This window comes from Canis lupus, chromosome 3 (assembly GCF_003254725.2).
Source record: "Canis lupus dingo isolate Sandy chromosome 3, ASM325472v2, whole genome shotgun sequence".
Taxonomy (NCBI): Eukaryota; Metazoa; Chordata; class Mammalia; order Carnivora; family Canidae; genus Canis; species Canis lupus.
The window spans coordinates 58,125,234-58,142,687 of record NC_064245.1 but is presented as its reverse complement, the minus strand read 5'-3'; the positions used below and the strand labels follow the sequence as shown (position 1 = coordinate 58,142,687).

The 17,454-nt window shown below is 55.4% G+C and overlaps 1 protein-coding gene across 2 annotated transcripts in view; it reads right to left on the bottom strand.

Annotated features, from left to right (window-relative positions):
- Window positions 1–1,503: 1,503 nt before the first annotated feature.
- RASGRF1 (Ras protein specific guanine nucleotide releasing factor 1) overlaps window positions 1,504–17,454 on the bottom strand; it is a 93,258-nt gene continuing 77,307 nt past the window's right edge. For both annotated transcript variants that reach the window (XM_025437654.3, XM_025437655.3), the window contains 5 exons: window positions 16,256–16,453; window positions 12,379–12,458; window positions 6,282–6,399; window positions 5,204–5,272; window positions 1,504–2,796 (listed from right to left, as the gene is read on the bottom strand). In XM_025437654.3, the coding sequence (XP_025293439.1) occupies window positions 2,704–2,796; window positions 5,204–5,272; window positions 6,282–6,399; window positions 12,379–12,458; window positions 16,256–16,453 (558 nt within the window). In that variant the 3' untranslated portion in view covers window positions 1,504–2,703. The remainder of the gene's footprint in view (window positions 2,797–5,203; window positions 5,273–6,281; window positions 6,400–12,378; window positions 12,459–16,255; window positions 16,454–17,454) is intronic.

Genomic DNA, 17,454 nt, shown 5'->3' with positions numbered 1-17,454 from the left:
CTAAAGTTATACGCTGGTAAGTGGTGGTGTGGGGATTTGAACCGGGGAGTCTGGCTGAGGGGTGAACCTTGTGAGCTGAGCTGCATCCCCACCTCCCTGACCAACCGTGACAACCCCTAGATGTCCCCTGGGGAGAGCACTGCTACCACCAGCTCCTTCCTGTCGGGAGCAGATGGAGGAGTGCATGGAGCTCACAGACTGCCCATGGCGGGCAAGGGCCAGGCCATCCCTGTCTTGGACGCCCCAGCAGGCAAGGCCCATGGAGCCTGGCAAGGCCTTCAAAGCCTGCTGGAAGGAGTAACAGCAGGTGGCTTTGCCTTAAAGAAGACTTCCCCCATGCCCTCATGTGAACCTCAAAACACGCCCGTTCCCCCGTTAGCTGTTCATTCTGTGCTAAGCACTAAGGGTTACTCGTTTAATTCTATTCTGCGGTGAAATATTCTCAACCTCATTTCTCAGACTAAGAAGTCAAGGCTCAGAGAGGTTGAGCGACTTGGCTGGGCTCACCAGAAGGTCAGGGGTGTGCGGGACTCAGACTCTTCCTTCACGGTGTATTCCCACTCACCCTCCCCTGGGCGCTGCGGGCTTCACTGGTGGCCGTGTGTCCTCTGCAGGCCCAATGGGAGCTGCCTCCCCTCTGCAAATGCGTATCTCCGGGCTCCTATAACCCTATGTCCCCCTTCTCACTGGATTTCTGTTGCCCACTCAAGCTAGCCGATCCTGAACAAGTGGCCTCTTTCTTGGGTGTCTGGGCACTTACTGGTTTCTGCGTGACCTGTCACCCTTGCTTATCCCTGTCCTGGCATCTCTGTGGGGCTCCCTCCCATCCTTCATGATATGCCTTCTCCTCCCCGGGTCCGCAGGGCACCGCCTGCCCTACCCAGTGATAGTAGGGCTCATGGGCTCTGTCTCTAGAGTAATGAAGATGCTGTGAGTCCCAGCTGCTGGCTCCCCAGCCTGTCATGACCTGGCAGGGCTTGGTGACATGCTGGATCCACACGATGTTGTGGGAAGTCTGAGGCTGGGTCATAAGTAGCCTTGAAGCTCTTACCCAAGCCTCTTGGAAGGTGGCTCTCAGGACCAGCTGCCACCTTGAGGAGCTCACGCCCCACTCGAGAGGCCTGGTGAGGGTGCTGGGGGAGGGGGGACAGCCCCAGCTCAGTGCCCACCAATGTCACCTTCCAGCTACTCAGAGGGCCATCCTGGAAGCCCCACCAGCCCCACCTGCTGTGACCGTGACCTCGGCAGAGCCCTGTCATCGACCTCCCCCCCCCCCAAGACTCTGAAACAACACAAACTCATTCAAGCCACTAAGCCTTGGCGTAACGTGTCACGGGGCAGCAGATGCCCGGCTCAGTCTCCCTTATCAGACCGTGAGTCCCCAAGGGCAGAGTTTGTGTCCTTGTCATTCTGGATCTCTGGTCCCAGCCCAGAGTCTGGGAAGAACCAGGGGCTCCTCAGATATGCCTTGAGTGAACGAATGAAACCCGTCAAAACTCACCGTTCACCCTGAGATAGAAGAGATTTATTTAGCAAGAGGTAATCAGGAAACATATATTTTTACAAAAATGGAAATTTCTTTTTTTCCAAACAAGCTGTAAGTTGAAATATTTTTAGGACTTGAAATAGAATTCTCATACCACTAGGTATTGCTTACAGCAAAAGTTGTCTGTCGTCGTGGAGCATGCCTGCCGCTTCAGAGTTAACCCGCGTTCTCTCTACTGTACAATGTAAAAAATCGATGGTAATATTCACAGAATAAGCACTACGGTACTATATTCCTGCTAGAAGGCGTTCAGACAGGACTACAGTATATGCAATAAAAACACTCGGTTATTGGTTTCCTAGTTCTACGGTGTGGTACTATTTTCACGAAGCATACAGACTCAGAGCATCTCAACGTAAGCTTGGAGTAACCGTTAGGCAGCTAGAAGAGGAGAAGTGACATGTTCTGCGTCCCCGACTTGCAGTGAATGCCGGGCAGCGGTCGGCAGAAGCCGACGCGACCTTGTGTGGTGACTCCGTGTCCCGTGGGATGCTCCAGGGCCTCGTCCGGGTTCACGGAGGCGGCTACTCATGCTACCTGGTGTGATTCCTAGAGCAAGGAGCACGTGGTGTCTGCACGAGGTGGCGGCGCTGGTGTCGCGGGGCATGGTTCTCAGTGGAGAGGACTCCCCTCCGTCCGGGTTACTGGGAGACGGGGAGTGTGGACCCCTGGGATTTTGGCTGAAAAAGCTGCTTTGGAAATTGGCATCACCGTCAGCGGGAAGATCTGTGGATGACTGGACTTCAGGGTGCGGTCCCCTCCCGCCTCCCCCCACCCCCCAGTTATAACAACTACATGGAACATGCTGGGAGGACGCCCCGGGGTGGGGGGGCACGCGGCCTGGGGGCCTGGGCCGGGGCGCGCCAGAAGCAGGATGAGGCCCAGGCTGGCGTCTGCGTGGGCTCTGTCCCCTGTTCCGAGAGGCTGAGGGGCCGGGAAGATGAGGACGTCGTGGGAAGGAACCAGGCTCTGCGGGAGTCAGGGGGGCGTCTGAAACGGAGCCGAGGCTCCTGGTCCGCTTCTAGAGGAATCTAAGAACGAGAACGGACTGTGTTCTTGGAGAAGCACATACTAAGGAGGAAGATCCAGGAACCAGACAACTATGTACAACATCACACAGCGCATGTCCGTGGGGCAGCGGGTCTGGGCTGGCGGCTTCAGGTGGGCAGTTTTGGCTCCATTCGGAGGGAGGACTCGTAGAGGCTTTCCTCATCCATCACAAAAGACCGGTCCAGCAGGTACTGGGTCACCTGGGGGGAGAGACAGGAGAAGAAGCAGTAGGGCTATGGGGTGTTTGTGGCATCTGACCCAGAAGCAGGCCCCCCGAAGGGCGGCCAGCCTGGTGCACGACGCAGACCCGCCTCATGCTGCGTTTTGTCTTCACGCATCTCCTTATGACCGTAAATATCGTCCTGTTGGTAATATTAAATCACAGGCGGTCAGCCTGACCCTCCACTGCCTTATCTTTGGTGGAGCACTAGATGGAGTATTTGGGGCCTTTTTGGGGGCCTTTATTTATTTGTTTGACACACACAGAGAGAGAGAGAGAGAGAGAGAGAGTATGAATAGGGGGAGCAGGAGAGGGAGTAGCAGGCTCTCCACTGACTGGGGAGCCTGATGAGGGACTCGATCTCAGGAACTCAGGATCATGACCTGAACCAAAGGCAGAGCTTCACTGATTGAAACCCCTGGGTGCCCCTTTTCTGGGCTCCTCTTTTGAAAAGAAAAAAATCTAACATGTCAAGTATAGAATCCAAGTGGTGGGTGATCTGGGGGTTTATATGTTCTTTCACTGTCTCCTTTATGTTGGAAAGATAGATTTAACCTGAGGCCGACAGAGTGCTGAGTGACGCTCAGCCCAAGGGAGGAAAGGAGAAATGGGCTGGGCCTCCCCTTCTGGCCTTGCATGGCTCACTCCGGGGCACGATCTTGGGGTGGACAATCAGGAGGACCCATGGCTCGACTTGACTCATTCTTCCCTCCTTCCCCCACATCACCTTCTGGGTTCCTACAATTAAATGCACATGGAGGAGCCCGAGCCCGAGCATCCCTCCCAGGAGGCACCAGCTATGCCAGGTGTCTTTATAAGGCTCACTCATTTGTGAGCTGTTTGGAACCAAAGGTTCATATTTTTGCGCAGAAACCCAGGGCAGAAGAGAAAACACACGTTTGGGGATCTTCAGATGGCGGCTAGAGCAAAATCAGGTGTTGGGTGCACGTCTTGCTGCTGGAGCCTCTAGCATGCTACTGCGGGGCTGGGAGCTGCCAACACCTTGGCTCTTAGTTGCAGACAAAGTGATGATAGTGTCCGGCTCAGGGGTCCCACCAGCGTGTCCAGGAAGTGACCCCCACATCACAGTCCAGATGAGCTGCTGGTCTTCCAGGCCCAGCTGGCCACCTCTTGCCAACACCCCTTCCTAGAACTCATAAATCTCGACCTCAAGCCCCCCGAACTCCAGCATATGGACGAGCTCGTCTTCTTCATGATGAGCAAGCTCAAGATCAAGCCCCCTGAGCAGCTTTGCTTTAGGGGAGATGGTCAGCAAACAGCACCCCTGTGAGGTGGCCACTTTTCCATGTGCCTCCCATCCAAGCTCGAGGTGGAGCTCCAGGAGGAGGGCCCCAGGCCTGATCCCACGCCTGACACGTAGCACGCTGAATGGCAGAATGAGCGAAGACCAGGGGCAAGGGGCCCAATCGGTAACCTGTTGGTTTTTCTCAAAAACAGATTCTTACAGGCAAATCTGCTACAAAACAAAAGTAAGAGCTTGCTTTTCTGGGGTGCTTGGGGATCTGTCTGGGGCTGGACACTGAGTGAACCCTGAGCAGGAAGGCAGAGAGGTGGGACAGAGGGGATGGATGTCTGCGCGGAGGAGAGGTCATAGGATCAGGAGCCAGAGTTTGGGTCAGCAGGTCTCAGTTACTTTGTCCATGAAATGGGGCATGCGGTTTCAAGAGCAAAGTGAGACCAGCATGCTGACCACCCTCCACACAGCCACTGTCTTTACAAATACAAGTTAAACCAGTTCTGTAATCTTCTTTCCTGGCTTCCCATGGTCCTCAGGACAAGGTTCCGGAAGCTTCCAGGAGCCCAGGCTCACCTGCTTGGGGCCTGTCTGCTGCTGCTCCCTGTGGCCATCCTCAGGTGGGCCCTCCCCACCTCCTGGAGCCGGTCTCACCTGCGGGGCCCCCGTGGTGTCCACACCCTCCTGCAACAAGGTAGCCTGTGCTACCTCAAAGTGAGTACGTTGGGCCGTGCTGTTTGCACAGAGATGGGGATCCCCTGCTTCTGGTGGGGACCTGGTGGCTGGGGGATTTTTCCCAATTGCGAACTTTGTAACCAGGGAGCATATTGCTTTACAAAAAGATGTTGAAAATGCGGCGTCCCTTGTCTTGGTGGAGGATTAGATGTAATCCTCCACCATCCAAGGGCAGGTGACAAGGTTCACACCTGCTGCCTGAAGCTGGGAGAACTCACTGGTGGCGGGGGGAGGGGGGGAGGAGAGAGGGAGGGCTTCCTGGAGGAGTTGGCCTTTGAGCCCAGGGGAGCCAGAGAGAGAAAGGGAGTGGGTAGATGTGAAGGGATGAGGGAGGAAGAGGATGGTCCAGACAGAGCACCTGTGTGAGAGCCCAAGGGTCGGAGCACTGGCGGCTTACCTTCACTTGGTGTTCTATTTTATACGCAGTTTGTTGAAACTGGCGGATCTCTCGGATAATATGAGATATCTGTGAGAAGGAGGGGAGTTTAAGAAGAGAGTTTGCTCTCTTGGTGCCCCCCCCCCCAAGCCCCTCCACTTTGCAGCACAGAAGGGGCATTGACAGCCGACCCTGAAGCCGCCTCCTGGGAAGCCCCACCAAGGCTCGTGGTTTCTGCTCAAACTGCTCCCAGGGCAATACTCATCAAAAATCTACAGGTCAATTATTCGAGAGAAACCGCATCATTCTGTCAGTGGGGCAGGCTGACCAACAGCCCAAAGCAGCCCTTACCTCCCTGCAAAAGTCAAGGCGCCTGCTATGTTGTGCACAGGCACCCCGCGAAGGGGCCCCAACCTGTCAGCAAGCTTTCGTTCCACAAAGAGGCACTTATGGGGAGCCCGTCACACAGCCCTGACCCCAGGTCCAGCGAGAAGGTAGACGGGGTAGCTAGAACTCAGGCCCCTGCTCCCCTTACAGCCCCAGGTCTCTCTGGGAAAATTAGAAACCTCTCGCTAGTGCTGGGGGATGCTGCATTGATGATTTTGTTGGGCCACAAGAAGCAAGTGTCATAGAGACAGTAAAAGAAGGGGTGCACATAAGGTGCTCTGCCCTTCACCTGTAGGGTAACTGTGGGGGGGGGGGTGTCCCTGACCCCTCCCAGCCTCAGGTTGCTTCCCTGTGAGGCGGGGCATACTGTTCCAGAAGCACCCACCCCTCGGCCTGTGTGCATCATTTGAGGTTGTGCAGGAAGGCGGGCTCGGCAGGGGCTGCCCGATGCAGTCAACTCCCGGGGGGAGCCACGGCCCTTGCAGCAGGAGGGTGGGGTGGGGGGACACAGCTCTTACTGCGGGAGCCATGGCCCTTGCCAGGGTCGGGGGGCATGGGTCTCATGGGGGTGGGAGGGAACAGGTCTCACTGGGGGAACCACGGCCCCGGCTGGGGGAGCCAGATCCAGGCTTCGGCGCACACGTGGAGCAGGCCTGCTGGTTCTGGGACTCAGGTCTGGGCTCTGCTGCCCCCACTGCCCGGGGAAACTCACCATTCTCATCTTGGAGAAGTTGACCAGGCCATCCTCCGTGTAATTGGGTGTCCCCTCCTCGATGAAGGCCAGGTCGGTGAGGTACATCCCCAGGTAAGGGACACAGGGTGGATCACAACTTTGAAGCAAATGGCATGAAACAAAACGTTTTCATTTAAAAACACGAGCCTCTACTACAAACAGAACACCCTGCCTGAGTCTTTTGCTTTGCTGGAGGCAAAGGGTTTCTCTTCCCTGAGAATAATGGTAACTCTCAGGCCTGGGATTGTCCACTGGCTCTGAGGCTCAGTCCCAGGGTGACGGGGTGACACAGTGCCCGTGGGGCCTGGGACCTCTCCACCCACGGTGCCCACCCTCCCCGGGCCAGAAAGCCCTCCCGGTCCCCTCCGCTCTGTCCCAGATGCAGCCTTCGGGCTCTGCCCCTGGCGCCCTCCCAGCCCCTGACCCTGTCTCTCCTGTGACTCCCCGTCCAGTCCTGCTCAGTCACCTCCTGGAGGATTCTGCAGCCCCCACCCTGTTCCACCAGCATGGAATCCAGCCGCCCACGTCCTTCTGCTCCTTGAGACCTTGGCCCCTGTGTCAGGAGCCGCTGGCCACCCAAGCACCGGGGAGCCAGAGCAGGAGACCTGGCCCTCTGAGATCACCCTCCTGCAAGGGGCTTCTAGGCAGGGGGTGGCGACAATGTCCATGATGGGTGACTTTTTAGGGGGTAGCATGTTGGGGGAGATGGGACCCAGGAGTGACAGACCACAGCTCTGATTTGTGGCTCTGAAGCAAGGGCTTCAGTTCCGGTTCTACAGTGGCGTCTTCTGGAGCCTCTGGGTAGGGTCAGGGAAAGGGGCTGGTTTTGCAATGGGTCCAGCGGCCACTATGCTCTGGAAGAGCTCCAGGGAGTGCCCTCAGGGTCCGCGGCCTCCTCTCAGCTCAGCACGAAGGTGCAGGCGGCTCTGTGCATGGACTTGCAGGTGCAGGTGACCTCTGTTCCCACACCATTGGCCCTTCGTCTCCTGGGGGCCACGTGGCAACCTGCCACCCTAGAGGCAGGTGAGGCAGGGAGATGGGGGGCCCTTGCCTGCTAGCTGTGGGACCCCAGCCGGTCCCCCAGGCCTGAGGCTCGCTCACACAGTGGAGCGGGTTGCAAGGCAGTTTTGGTGACGTGCTTACACTACATTAAATACTGTTGTTCCTACGGTAAGAAGCACTGCATTTCCGTCTGGTGGTCTCACAGCTTTGGCAATTCTCTGCCCTCACTTCTTTCTTTTTAAACAAATAGCAACAGGTCTCGGGATCAGAGTGTTGGCAAATACCAGGATCCCGACCAAAATTCAGTGACCTTCTATCTGTTTATGGTGGTAACTTTGTATTATGGCAAGTAAGGTGGCTTTCCATTTACTGTCCTGACAAAGTTTTCCTTCTTATTTACATTCATCTTGGGGAAAACATGAGTCACTTATAAGGAGACTGCTACGTGAACGTAAATGCAGCTGGGGCTCAGATATGGCAGCTAGGGAGACCGGGACAGAATCGTTTTCTGAACTGTAGTCTTGGGATCCCTGGGTGGTGCAGCGGTTTGGCGCCTGCCTTTGGCCCAGGGCGCGATCCTGGAGACCCGGGATCGAATCCCACATCGGGCTCCCGGTGCATGGAGCCTGCTTCTCCCTCTGCCTGTGTCTCTGCCTCTCTCTCTCTCTCTGTGACTATAATAAATAAATAAAATTTTGAACTGTAGTCTTGACTCTTTCTTGAGTGTTGAAAATAATTTAGAAGTGTTGATCAGATTTTTTAAAAAATGGAAAAAACCAAACCGAGAAGTAGAATAAAAGAGAACATCTGAGCTCATTGCATGGACCAGAAGTATACATTGCTCAGTGAGGTTTTTGTTCCTCTTTTATGTCTATGCATTTCATGCATACTGTGGGTTGTGATTAAAAAACTCAGCAAAACTCACACGGGTCACTGGCAGGGCAATCTGGGTCCCGCTGAACCACACAGTATATGACTTTCCACATCCCGCCTGTCATCCTGTGAGTCTGAGGCACAGGCTCAGGGTGGATGGAGACACGGTTCAAAGATGGAGAAGTAGCTCTGGAGCTGCAGCTGGTGGCAGCTGGCTGGCCAGCTGTCTCTGAGCGGGGCTTGCCTGCTCCCCCTGCCAGCTCCACACCTGATGGTGACTCAGTAACCAGGGGCCGGGGAGGATCTCTGGTCCAGGAAGGAGTGGGGAGGGAGGCCACGTGGCCACAGGGACCGAACATGCAGAGTGTTCCTGGAGGTCTTATGGGGTGTCCAAGGGCCCAGAGTGGTGGGAAGATCAGGGGTTCCTCTCCTGACCTGTCTATGGAGGCTCATGGGAAACACGGTGGACGTGCAAAGTAGTCACTTGCAGGTGGCATCACCAGCCCCATTACTGCTCTGTCCCTGTTCACTGCCTTCCTAGTGAGGTGGTTAATTCAATCACATGAACACGCGCACACACGCATGCACAGCAAATTCAGACACATAACCAACCAACTGAAACCCAGAGCTGTGCCGGTGGATGTGTGGGGGTGGCGGATGGGGGCCGTGTGGGGAGGAGAGGGCTGATGGAGGGTCCCAAACGGGTGCCACTGTGTGGGGACTGACCGTGGGGAGCACCCGAATGACAAGGGAAGCATGCAGAGGTCTCCTTGTAGGCTAAACACCCAATGTCTGGCTGGCTCTGACCCTTCCCTGTGGGTACCCTGGGCCGCCTTGGGGAGGGAGGGTCTTGCCCTGGACCATGGCCTATCCAAAAGAGCTGATATGGGGTTGCTCCCTCTTCTGACAGATGCCTCACATGCCCGTATCTGGTGTCTTAGGGAAAAGAGAGAAAAGAGCCCCATTCTCCATCCTAATCACTGCCTCTGGTTTTCTGGGCAGTGCCTGGATGTGGCATGATGCTGCCTGGAAGACACTGGCACCCAGGCCTCACCTGCCTATGCTTGCCTGGGGTCCCCAACTTGATGTTTCTTTCTACCAAGAAATTTCTGATGACGTCAGGCTGGACGACAGGGATCATGTGGTACCAGCAACTTGAAGTCAGACGTGGCTGCCTGGTGGGCTTCCACTCAGTGGTCACCTCTCCCTTCTCTCCGCTCTGTCCCACCCAGTAGAAGGACGGGCCACTCTCATACCTTCCGCTGCCTCTGGCTGGGATCTCTTCTTCCCAGGGAGGGTGTGAGGGGCACTAAGGCTGGGCTGGGTGGGCCATCACCGCCAGGGCTAGGGTCCAAGCTTCTGGCACGTGGTGCAAGGAAATCGGGTACTCAGATTTTGGGGAAAAGACTGCCGTGGGGCAGGAGGGGGGTGGGGCTCAGAGTCCAATCTTGGTTTTGGCCACCTGGACACTGACTGCTCCGTTGTCTCGTTAGTGGGAGACGGGGCTTTGCTGTGTGGTCACAGGCAGAGAATGCAGGTGGAAAGAGGTATTTGGTATGTTGGAGCCCCTGACTCCTCACATCCACACAGGGGTGGATTTTCACTCCTGCGCAGGGGGTCTGGGGATGGGCTGGCGGTCAGCTAGCTGACTGGCTCCCCATGGCTGGTCCTGTCCTTCACTTCAGGCAGCTGAGGGACCTGGCTTTATGGCAGTAGCCTGGCCCCATGTTCCTCCAAATGGAGGGCTTCCTATTCAAACTGCGGCCAGTGTGCAGACATGCAAATGTGTGCTGGGTTAGGATGAGGCTGGGCGGGTGGGCAAAACCAGAACTGACCCCAAAAGGGCCGGTGACCAAATGTTACTGAAGAATTTAGATCTCAGCTAAATTCTGTTGCTCGGAGGCTCTGATGGCTGGCAGGTGGACAGGAGGGGATGGTCTCATGGGCTTCTCAGGGCTGTGGGTTTGGGGAATGGGAAGGGTGGATGAAGTCATACTCAGGGTGTCTGGGCATGCAGCCAGTGCTATAGGCGGGCCCAGGGGCATTGAAGAGGGTGGCTTCGGGGAATAGGGGTAGGATGCAGGGGTGAAGTCTTGGCTGTTGACTAGCCTGGGTGAAAAACATTTCAATGATGGGCTGTATGAAGGCTTGGGGCCCGTGATGGGGCTGAGACCCACATGGTAAGGCTCAGCATGGACTCTTTGTCCAGGCAGGTCACCAGCTGTGCCCACAGATGGCCACCTCCTTCCCTCTGGTCACTGTCCCCCACCTGGTGAGGCAGACCCCCAGGGGTTCGCATGCCCAGCTCTATGGGAAAACCACAGCGCCTCTGGAGAACGGATGCAGGACACGTTTATCCCATGTGTCCATAAAGCAAGAACCTGGTTTACATGAAGGTCTCAACCCCCAGAATGCCTGGAGACCCCGCCGCCCCATGTGGCAGGGAGCAGAGGCACTGCGACAGGCCCACAGGGAAGAGGAGACACAGCATGGAGGCCAAGACAGAACAGGGGCGGCGGTGGACGAGGAAGCCATGGGAAAGAGGCAGATGGAGAGGCACCCAGGGCAGATGGCAGGTTGGTAAATGCACGGTGGGGCAGCCCCCCACAAGCACAGCCCATGGGGAGCTCTGGGGAGCCCCGGCACAAGAGAGATGGCACAGATGGGTGGGACATCTGTCTGAGGACAAATACAGTGAGGATGAGTACGGCAATGATACAAGGGGCTGGTGAGGGACGGACCAGGTGTGGTGGCGGCAGCAGGGGGCATGGATGGGCTGTCAGTGGAGTACCTGGGCTGCCGCCAGTGGCCAGGGGTGCTGGCCTGCCCTGTCCCCAGGGGCAGTGACCCTGTGATCGGCATGATGGCAGCACAGGCGCTCTTGGCCTCTGAGTAGTCAGCACCCAGGGGTGGCTCAGGGTCTCCGGAGGGGCACAGGGGAGTGAGGGTGGGGCCGACTCAGCTCTCCCCACAGAAGGAGGACAGAGACCAGTGCAGAGGGGCCTCACACAGCAAACATGGGGGAGGGGACACCAAAGCCATTGCCCGTGCGTGGGTGGACACTGCATGTAGTGAGGGGCTGAGGCACTGCTGTGCTGGGGGAGCTTGCCCAGACCCTCTTGGGAAGTGGCCCGCGGCAAACCACAGAGCTCTGGCCTTGCAGGCCGCTCTGGGCCAGTGCCTGGCTCTGTCACTGTGGCCACTAGTGCCTCGGGTTCCTTGTCTGCAGAAATGGGGTGGGAGTATCTTGCAGTGGTGGTTCTCCGTGGGGGTGGTTTTGCCTCCCAGGGGCATTCCCGGGACGTCTGGAGACAGCTCTGGTTGTCAGAATCTGGGGAAGGAGCACTAGCATCTCATGAGTGGAGGCTGGGGATGCTGCTAAACATCCTATAGGGCACAAGACAGGCCCCATCACAGGATGATCCTGGTCTAGTGACAAGAGGGCTGAGGCTGGGAGGCTCTGCAAATGATAGGCAGGTTGATGTGGGTGCAGCGCTGTGGCTAGGGGAGGTCTGCAAACAGTGGGGTGTGGCTAGGGGAGGTCTGCAAACAGTGGGGTGTGGCTAGGGGAGCTCTGCAAACAGTAGGGTGTGGCTAGGGAGCTCTGCAAACAGGGGGGCTAGGGGAGTTCTACAAACAGGAGGGTGTGGCTAAGGGAGCTCTGCAAACAGTGGGGTGTGGCTACCAGAGCTCTGCAAACAGTAGGGTGTGGCTAGTGGAGCTCTGCAAATGGTAGGGTGCAACTGTTGCAAAAACTGCCTTTCTTTGTTTCCAAGATGCCATTTTCTGTACAATGTGCTCTTGTTTTGAGGACTAATTCTCAGTTGAGAGAGGAAATACAATATCATTAAATAAACACATTGACTTCAAGGCACATCCTGATATCAGAAATACTGAAATGTGGGGAGAATGTGCAGGTCAGAGGAGGGGCATCTGGCATCACAGCTGTTGGACCCACTGGACACCAGTGAATTTCTCCCTTTCTCTCTTTCTCTCTCTCGGGAAATGTCACCAAGACTGGCGGTCATAGAGGACAAAACTGACCCACCCTGGAGGTCGGGGGTACCTAGGGGTCTCGCAGGTTGACGGACGGACAGACAGACAGACAGACCTCCTGCTCCAGCCGGATGCGGCCCGTGAATGCCTCTGCAATGTGGTTCTACGATTTAAACAGTGGGGTGACAAAATGACACACACTTACTTTTTCAGAGCTTCTCTCAGATTCTTAAATCTGCCCTCTGATGATACAAGCTTTTGGAGCTTATCAATCAAAGCTTTTGTCTAGAAAGAATCAGAAGCATTTACTAACCCACGGCACGCACCGTGGCCCGAGGCACCGGCCCACACTCCACAGGCTGCCTGGGGCTCCAGAACCACCTCCATTCTGAAGGTGGGCGTTTTTGGGGACCTCCAGGGTCTGGAACCTCACCCCCCACCTCCTGAAGAGGCAGACACAGGCCCTCATTTTGGGGGCCTGTGACCATGCACACACCCTTCAGAAACAGACGTGGGGTGATTCTGGGCCCTGGAAACACCCCGCACCCTGACATCAAGGGGGCGGGGGTGGGGCTGGCACATGCAAGGAGCCCCTCCAGAGTTAAGCCCTTCCTGTGCCCTGAACCCAGGGGTGTGGCCGAGGGACCCACCTTCACCTGTGTATCCCAGGATCCCCGCAAATGTAGGAATCAAGAAAGAAGATGCAGGTGAGCTGATGCTCCAGGAGGACAGGCCACGAGGGGGAAGAGCAGGGCCGGGCCGAGGGTCCTGTCTGCTGCATGGCAGGCTGGACACTGGCATCTGTCTGAGCAGGTGTGTGTCCCGGGGGGCTGCCCTGGGCCTGGCTCTGCAATGCGGGGGGAACCCCTGTGCCTCGGTGGCCCTGGTTCCCTCATGTATGCATCACTGAGGTGGACGGTGAGCCCTGCTTTCCAGTTCCTGTCCCCAAAGTCCAGATGGTGGCCGAGAAACAGCACTAGAGGCCAGCTGTGTGCCCGCACGTGGAAGGGACACGGCCACTGGGCCGAGAGCACCCCTAAGCTCTGGGCCAGAGTCCCTCTGAGAGATCTGACCACAGAAAACGACTCAGAGTGTTCATGGTGACGGGAGAAGAGACTGTGTGACTCCTCGAGGGGATCTGCTGGCCGAGCACACCGTGCAGGTCGCTCTCTTCCTGACGAGAAGCGTCAGCACCCAGTTTGGATGAGCCCGGCTCAAAGCACACATGCATTCTGGAGCTAGTGAAAGGGGCACCCAGCCAAGGACACGGGGTCCTGCTTCCCCCGAGATGGCTGCCCTTGGCTAACTGTCCTGAGCTGCTGCCCCTCGCCGCTCTCTCCCACCTGCCTGTGGAGGAATGACCTGAGGCCTGAGGCCAGATGGAGGCTGAGAGTCCTGGACCTGGGGCCTTGGCGGGAGTGGCAAGCAGCCTCTGTGAGCCCACGGGCAAGACACCACTCCTCTCACATTGCTGGGCCTCCACTTTCACAGTCAGAAAATGGGAGTGAAAAAAAAAAAAAAAAGAAAGAAAATGGGAGTGAAGGCCCAGGTATTCCCTAAGGCAATGATCATTCATATCCTAGGACTGGGCCACACAGATGCTAGCTCAGGAGGCCCGCAGAGGAAATATCACCCTGCCGGTGGTCATGAGAACCTAGGACGACATTCTCATTTGTGTGGAGTTTTGGTATACATTTGGCCCCAATCTGTGGCTCTGAGATGGGCATGCTTTGATTCCTTCCCCATCTGTGCTCCTCTGGGGTGGCGCTCTGTCCGGGGAGGAGGTGTGAAGCCTGGGAGGCCACAGAATTTTCCCAGCCGCTGCTTAAAGAAGTGAGTTCCAACTTGAAGCAGCTCAAGTATCTCCTGGTGGGAACAGGAGTGTCCATCCTTTTTGTGCCCAAGGGGACACAAGCCCCTGGGGTCTTGGGCATCTCTGCTGGTGGGCAGAGAAATAAGGGGTCCTCGGAATTGGTCACTGAAACCAGAGACCAAGCAGGGAGCCTGCCTTGTAAGTGGTATCGAGGACAAAGATGATGACAGAGCACCCTGCAGGTCATCCCGTCCCATCCAAAAACAGAACACTTGATGGCCAAGGCCGCTCCCGCCCAGAGAGGCCGCAGAGGACTGCCAGCCTAAGAGAGACTTCTGCTTCTACTAAAATGCAACCATCCTCCAGGGAGGCGACACACAGACCCGTAAGCCATCTGCACCAGCCGGTGGAGGGCCACCTCTGATTCTTCCTGGAGGGTGTTCCCCTTTCAAAGGAGATGGGGAAGAACAGGGAAACAGAGCCAGCAGGCCCCACCTGACTGCTTGGCTCCTGCACAGGCCTGCCTGGGCTCGGACACAATACTTTCCAGCTTTGGCCATTCAAGCAGCTGCTGGGGCTATGTTCCGGGCAGAAACAGAGCCATTCTGGTAGGTCTCAAGTATCTCATGGGACACCTGTGGAGGGGCAGCGCCCAGTCCCTGGCTGGTGTGGGCTGGGCACCATGTAGATGCGCAGATGCCCAGCGCCTTGCTGAAGGGCTGGGAGCAGCCGGCCGGGCCCAGCCGGCCACAGAGCATGCAGGTCTGCCTGTGCTTTCCAAGGCATCTCTGATTGGTGGCCCCAGGTCCTAAATGACATCTGAGAATGCAGGCCAGGCCTCACCTCTGCACCTCTAACTGCCCCCTATTTGTACTCTCCAGAGAGAACAGAAGACTTCAGGCTAGTCAAGCTGGTTCCCTCCCAACTCCGCACCATGGGTGATGCTGGAGAACGAGGCCAAGAGAGTTACAGAGCACCCCCAGTGGTGGGAAGTGTGGCTGGTCTGGGGGCAGGAGAAGAAAGATGTGGACCTGGAATGGGCCCTCAGACTCCACGGACAGCCCTGCCTGAGCCCTGGCAAGTCAAGTTAGCCTGGATGACATGGGGGTTCCACAGCATCCGGCTCAGCCCCTGGCCTCTGGAGTTCACAGCACCATGTTTCACACATGGCCAGATGTGCCCACAGACCTGAGCCCCAGAGCTCCAGCCTCTGTTCTTTCCAGGAGCGCTGACAAGCTGGCACCGTCCCCTGTCCATGCCCTGGCATGTTTGTGTGTAAGAGCAAGAAGCCCAGGCTTGCTGGGAGCAGGGCCATCCCTACAGCACGCTGCAGTCTGCTGCCATCTGGGCCAGAGTGAACAGATGTGGTGAAGGGCAGCATCCCAGGGCTTGCTGGGTTTGGTTGCTTATCTATGGAAGAGGAATTCATGGATGTGCTGCCTGCCTGGGGGTGCAGAATCGTGACCTGCCATTGGCAAGAGGATGGTAGGAGAGCAGGTAATAAAGAGAACATTGAGGGGGACTCGGTATGCAAATCCAGAGCAGTCTAGATGAGACAGGACCCCTGGAGACCCTGGGCCCCACAGAGCCCACTAGCTGTGGGACCACAGACACTGTCGTCAAACTTACTCTGCCCTTTGATGGCGTCCATCCAGCCTCCTGCACACATGCAGGCTGGGGTTGGGGCACCTGACACATGCATCAGGGAGGTGGCCCAATGGCCCCACTGTGTGCATCTCTTAGGAGAGATGCCCCCTCATGACTACTGTGCAGGGAACTTTATTCCCAAGGAAGAATCCACATTTCAGAATCACATTCTGAATGAATAAAGATCAAGCCCACATTTGAGATCATCAACTATCCCTGGTGGCCAGAAGGGGTGGTGAAATTAGAATCCCGGGAAGGAACTTGGGAGATCATCCCACCACTGTCAACAACCCTGCAGATCTGGACTGGTGTCTGCATGAAGTCACCACTTTTTTGTCCCAACTCAAGGAGAACAGCATTGGGACCAATAATCACTGTCTTAACGCTTCCTGCTTTGGAGTATTAATTATTCAAGTGGGAATTTAAGTCCTGTGGGTCCCAGTGCCACATTTGTGGGTCTAATACTGGTCCCAGGTGATATGGGAGAAGGGGTTTTACTGGGAATGTTGGCCCTCACCCTGTCCTCTGCCCACTTAGGGATGTCCAGAGGCCAGTACTCTAGAATCTCAGCCCAGCCCAGCCCAGCCCCAGGCAGGTAATGGTGCCAGCTTCCCACCCGCACCTGCTTAGAGACTTTGAGCCACGTCTTTTTCAGCCGGAATATTGCGCTCCGGTTCATGGACGAGGTGATTTCCAGCACAGCGTTATAGTTGTGTAAGCAGCGGCATATGTCAGCCACAGCCACCCACTTCTCGATGGCGCTCACTCTTGCATTGATGTCTTCATTGCGGATGATTTCTGAAGCAATCAAGTTACTGATCTTTAAGCCCATGCAGAAAGACAAGAAAAAAGAAAGAGGCATAAATATTGCAAAGATGATAAATCACCATTATTTACAGATGATATGATTGCCTGTTTGAAAATCCCAAGATGATGCTCATTAGCAGAACAATTAACATTAGGGTGATTGGTTAAAGACTCAAGATATGAAAATGAGAAGTTTTCCTATGTATCGGCAATACCGACAAGAAAATACCATGAGGAAAGGTCATGTGTAAATTACCTAGGAACCTAAACTGATGTGAACATTGGAAGATGCTATGGGAAAAAAAAAATTACCACAGGTTTTAAACATTTAAATTATGAAGAAAAAGATCAAATTCCCAAATGGGAATATAAATATGCCAAAAAACTAATATGTGGCTTTAGTGCAATCCAATAAGCATGCAATGGGAGCTTTCTTGAGAACCTGATGAAATGATTCCATGATTAATCTAGAAGAATAAAGAAAAGCCAAGCTCTGCCACAGTCCACACCACTGGGCTTGGAGAGGACCCTACACTTTGTGGCATCCTGGTCTCACATATAAAGTGGAAGAGGCCTCCCTGCCCCCAGCAGACAGGCACATACAGACACACACATCAAATGTGGGTGGAATGGGGGGCAGCCAGGAAGCTGGGGGTGGGTGGGACTAAAGCATCATGGAACTAGGACTGTGTGGAGCTGGGTTAGTGGGAAGAGCTAGGTCGAGGTCGCCCTGTGCTTTTCTTTGCAATTTCCTATGAATCTATGATTACTAAGAAAACGTAGAAAAAGACTACTTGTTATAAAAAAAGTTAAGGTAATAAAATGACATTCATAGATGAATAAAAACTGTAGGGCTTTACTGCCAAGAAATCTTCTCAGAAATAATTTCTGCAGGGTGTGCATCAAAAGAATGGATCATAAAAGTATTTAAGAATGGAAAACACCGAAGAGAATCAGGAAGAAATGATAACACAAAACAGTACCATATTGTAACTCTTAATTACATTGAAGTGA